The following is a 5,081-nucleotide window of genomic DNA, read 5'->3' on the forward strand; positions in this document are numbered from 1 at the left end:
TATTTTTGCAGAGCAGAAATAAAATAAGGATTTCCAATAAATGGGTAAGTCTCGAATTTTATTGATTGAATGGTGATCTACAAATGGCGTGATCCCTTGGATATTTACAAAGTTAAAAAATGGTAATATGGGAAAAGGCTACATTAAAATACAATGAAACTATTCTCTCTAACAAATTTTAATTCCAGATGTATTTGGCCTTCTGATAAGAGCCAGTTGATAGCTTTGACAGGCAAGCATTGCTTCAAGTGATCCAATCTGATCTGATGCAGTTACTTTCCCTAATCCTTTGTTTTGCCTAGATTGCCTTTTCAGGTTTTCAATCTACTAGGATAATCATTTTCTGTTTATGTCTCTAATTTTTTCCTGGACCTCCCTTTCGGGTTTTCAGTCCACCGAGACGCTCATTTTTGCCTAAACCGCCCTTTTAGGTTTTTGTTTTAGCGAGCTATTCTTTTATTTTTCTAGGCGAAGTATTTCTTAACTGCGTCAGTATTCACAGGACGTGGGAGCTCCTCACCATCCATATTTGTAAGAATCAAGGTCCCCCCCGGAGAAGGCTTTCTTGACAACATATGGGCCATCATAATTAGGAGTCCATTTGCCCCTAAAATCAGATATGAAATATTGAATCTTTTTAAGCACAAGGTCACCTTCTCTGAATACGCGAGGTCGATCCTTTTTGTCGAATGCTCTCTTCATTCTCTGATGATATAATTGACCATGGCATAAAGACGTCATCCTCTTTTTTTCAATTAAATTCAGTTGATCATACTTGCTTTGACACCATTCAGCCTCGGATAACTTAGCTTCCATCAAGACACGCATTAACGGGATCTCTACTTCTATTGGGAGCACTGCTTCCATGCCATAGACAAGAGAAAATGGGGTTGCCCCTATTGAAGTGCGGACGAACGTACGATATCCATACAGAGCAAAAGGGAGCATCTCATGCCAGTCCTTATAAGTCACTACCATCTTCTGAATGATCTTCTTGATGTTCTTGTTGGCAGCTTCAACAACACCATTCATCTTAGGTTAGTAGGGAGAGGAATTATGATGTTCAATCTTGAACTCTTCACACATTTCCTTCATCATTTTATTGTTCAAGTTTGAACCATTATCAGTGATGATTCTACTTGGAACACCATAACGACAAATAAGTTGATTCTTGATAAATCTAACTACCACCTGCTTGGTCACATTGGCGTATGAGGCCGCTTCAACCCACTTTGTGAAATAATCAATAGCCACCTGAATGAAACGATGTTCGTTGGAAGCTTTGGGATCAATCATACCAATCATGTCGATACCCCATATAGAGAAAGGCCATGGAGAAGAGAGAACGTTGAGGAGAGTCGGAGGTACATGTATCTTGTCAGCATAAATCTGACATTTATGATACTTCTTCACATACTTGCAACAGTCAACTTCCATTGTCATCCAATAGTAACCCGCTCTTAACATTTTTTTAGCCATTGCATGTCTGTTGGAATGAGTAACAAAGGAACCTTCATGAACTTCTTGCATCAATAGGCCTGCTTCGTGTCTATCCACGCATCTGAGCAGAACCATGTCAAAGTTTCTCTTGTATAACACGTCTTCGTTCAGAAATAAGTTATTAGCCAGTCTTCTCAAGGTCTTCTTATCTTTGTTTGATGCCCCAGGTGGGTATTATTGACTCTGGAGATAACACTTGATGTCATGGTACCATGGCTTGTCATCAGAGACTTCTTCCATTGCAAATACATGAGCAGGTCTATCAAGATGCATAACATCGATCTTAGGCACATCATTCCAATGATTCACAATGATCATGGAAGCCAAAGTTGCCAAGGCATCTGCCATATGATTTTCCTCACAAGGGATATGATGAAATTCAATATTGTTGAAGAAAGTAGATAACCTCCTTGCATAGTCTTTGTATGGGATTAGGCCGGGTTGACGAGTTTCCCATTCTCCTTTAATTTGATTGACAACTAGAGCTGAGTCTCCATAAACATCGAGATTTTTTATTCTAAGATCAATGGCTTCTTCTAGACCCATGATGCAGGCTTCGTATTCCGCCATGTTGTTTGTGCACTTGAATGTTAATCTTGCAGTAAAAGGGATATGTGAGCCATGACGAGTGATGATTACTGCACCAATACCATTACCATAAGCATTAACTGCTCCATCAAATATTAAACCCCATTGAGAACCTGGCTCTGGCCTTTCATTTGGCAGTGGTTCATTGCAATCTTTGGCTTTTAAGTACATCACATCTTCATTTGGAATTTCAAAATTTATAGACTCATAATCGTCGATTGGCTGATGCGCTAAATGATCGGCCAAGACACTTCCTTTGATAGCTTTCAGGGTGTGATACTCAATGTCATATTCGGACAAGAGCATCTGCCAACGAGCAATTCTTCTGGTCAATGCAGGTTTTTCAAAGATATACTTAATCAGATCCATCTTGGATATCGACCAAGTTGTGTGATTCATCATATATTGACGGAGACGCTTGGCATCCCAAGCCAGAGCACAACAAGTTTTCTCTAGCATGGAATATCGGGACTCGCAGTCAGTGAATTTCTTGCTCAGATAATAGATGGCATACTCTTTTCTTCCTATTTCATCCTGTTGACCCAAGACACAACCCATAGATTCTTCTAGTACAGTCAGATACATAATCAATGGTCTTCCCTCAACTGGCGGGGACAAGATAAGAGGTTCTAGCAAATACTCTTTGATACTGTCGAAGGCTTTTTGACAATCATCCGTCCAAACACAACCCTGATCCTTTCGGAGGAGCTTAAAAATGGGAGCACAAGTAGCAATCATATGAGATATGAACCTTGAAATGTAGTTCAAACATCAAAGGAATCCCCTCACCTGCTTTTCTGTTTGAGGTGTTGGCATTTCCTGAATGGCTTTAACCTTGTCGAGGTCAACTTCAATACCCTTTTGACTGACAATGAAGCCTAAGAGCTTTCCTGATCGAACCCCAAAGGTGCATTTGTTTGGGTTTAAGCGGAGTTTGTATTTCCTCAAACGCTAAAATAGTTTCGAAAGATACTCAACATGATCTTCCTCAGTCTTTGATTTTGCTATCATATCATCTACATGGACTTCAATCTCTTTATGCATCATGTCATGAAAAAGAGTAGTCATAGCTCGTTGATAGGTGGCACCAACATTCTTCAAGCCGAAAGGCATTACTTTGTAGCAAAATGTGCCCCAAGGTGTAATAAAAGCTGTTTTTTCCATATCTTCGGGCGCCATTTTGATTTGATTGTAACCGGAAAATCCATCCATGAAAGAGAAGACCTTGAACTTGGTGGTGATGTCGACCAACATGTCAATGTGTGGCAGAGGAAAGTCATCCTTAGGACTGGCTTTATTTAGATCTCTATACTCAACGCACATGCGAACCTTTCCATCCTTCTTGGGAACTGGGACAATGTTGGCCAACCACTATGGATATTCTGATGTGACAAGGAAACCTGCATCAATCTGCTTTTGCACTTCCTCTTTGATTTTGATCGCCATGTACGGTCGAGTTCTTCTTAATGCAAACCATATGGTTCATAAACATCAAAGCAAATGACTAGGGGTTTGATGAACCATAGATCAACAAGTCGAACCAGCAAAGCACCTGAATACCAATTATCCCTGATTAGGGTTTCAAACAAAGCCCAAAGCTCCATAGGCAACACCTCATACCATGGACCCACAATTAGGGTTCAGAAGTCAGGTTAATTACACAAAAGGTCAAACACAAAGTCAATAATTAGGGTTGGGATGTACAAATGAATGTCAAGATGTAGGCCACAAGAGTCAAGGTCCCAAAGAATCCATAAATTAGGGTTTCTCTCGACATGATGAGCAATACCATAATCCTCAAGCCAAAACCCTGATTTTCATTAGCCACAAACCTTAAATCTAGGATACCTGTTAGCAAGTGTTAATCATGAATGAACGATTCATATGAATGAAATATGAATAAGTCTGAAGCCATAAGTCAGATGAGAAACGAAAAGGGAGGGCAAAATTTGGGGTACAACAGAGTGAATCAGCACAAAAGCGAAATTCGGAACAAAAGTTCAGAAACTCATGACGTAGCACATCATAAACTCAGAACCAAAACTGGATGTTAAAACTACACAATAATAAACCATTAGCGTACCAAAATTGTTCTCACATAAATACTGCATTGTTATCATCAAAACTCAAAGGTATATATGCATAACTAAATCTTATTCTAACAATCTCCCCCTTTTTTATGATGACAAAACCATGTATTTTGATGAATAATTTTGTACAGAGTAATCATAAAAGGACACATCACAAAGAAGCACAAAGCTTCCCCTGAGATGTACAATCCTAAAAATATAAAATTAGAATGAAAGAACACTTTCCTAATTAACCTTTTTGCATAACTAGACTGATCTTCTATCAAAATATAGCTTGTCTTCAGAAGTTGCTTGACTTATCCATAACACTGGTTGTCAAAGTCAACACTCTGATGAACTTCACTTCAGAAGCTTGGTTGAAATCTTTTTGAAAGAGCTTCAGAGTCTGGTTCTTTTTTGAAAGAGATTCAAATCCTGGTTACAAACCCTTTTTAAAGAGCTTTAGAATCTAGTTAAAACCTTAAAACCTGGATAAATGAATTTTGGTTAACATGGAATTCATAATTCCTCAGAACTTGATGATTGGTTATGCCTGGTTGGAAGTATTTCTCAAACAGTGAAGTTAAAACTCCAGACTCAGAGAGTAAACCATTTTTTCAGAAACTGGTAACTTAAGTTCTGATCTGAAAAACTTCAAGAGCTTCTTATCTTCTTTACTTTCCCTGAAAAATAACTAACAAAATATTCTTCGAAGTAGTTATTAGAAGAAACATTTGAAAATGTCAGGGTTTTGATTCAAGAACATAGGTATATCAAAATCAATTACGTCTCTCCCCCTTTATCATTGATCAAAAATATATAGACAAAATAAAATAAGGAAACAACAAGATTTTGTTAATACCAAAATGGCAGAAGGCACAATAATACAAAAGTTTGCAAAACAGATACAAAAACACTTAGACA

At 38.3% G+C, this 5,081-nt stretch overlaps 1 protein-coding gene across 1 annotated transcript; it reads right to left on the bottom strand.

Moving 5' to 3' along the window:
- Positions 1–1,674: 1,674 nt before the first annotated feature.
- LOC127102835 (uncharacterized) lies at positions 1,675–2,259 on the bottom strand. Its single transcript, XM_051040163.1, has one exon. The coding sequence runs from the start codon at positions 2,257–2,259 to the stop codon at positions 1,675–1,677; it is 585 nt and encodes a 194-aa protein (XP_050896120.1).
- Between the last annotated feature and the right edge of the window lie 2,822 nt (positions 2,260–5,081).

This window comes from Lathyrus oleraceus, chromosome 7 (assembly GCF_024323335.1).
Source record: "Lathyrus oleraceus cultivar Zhongwan6 chromosome 7, CAAS_Psat_ZW6_1.0, whole genome shotgun sequence".
In the NCBI taxonomy this organism is placed as follows: Eukaryota; Viridiplantae; Streptophyta; class Magnoliopsida; order Fabales; family Fabaceae; genus Lathyrus; species Lathyrus oleraceus.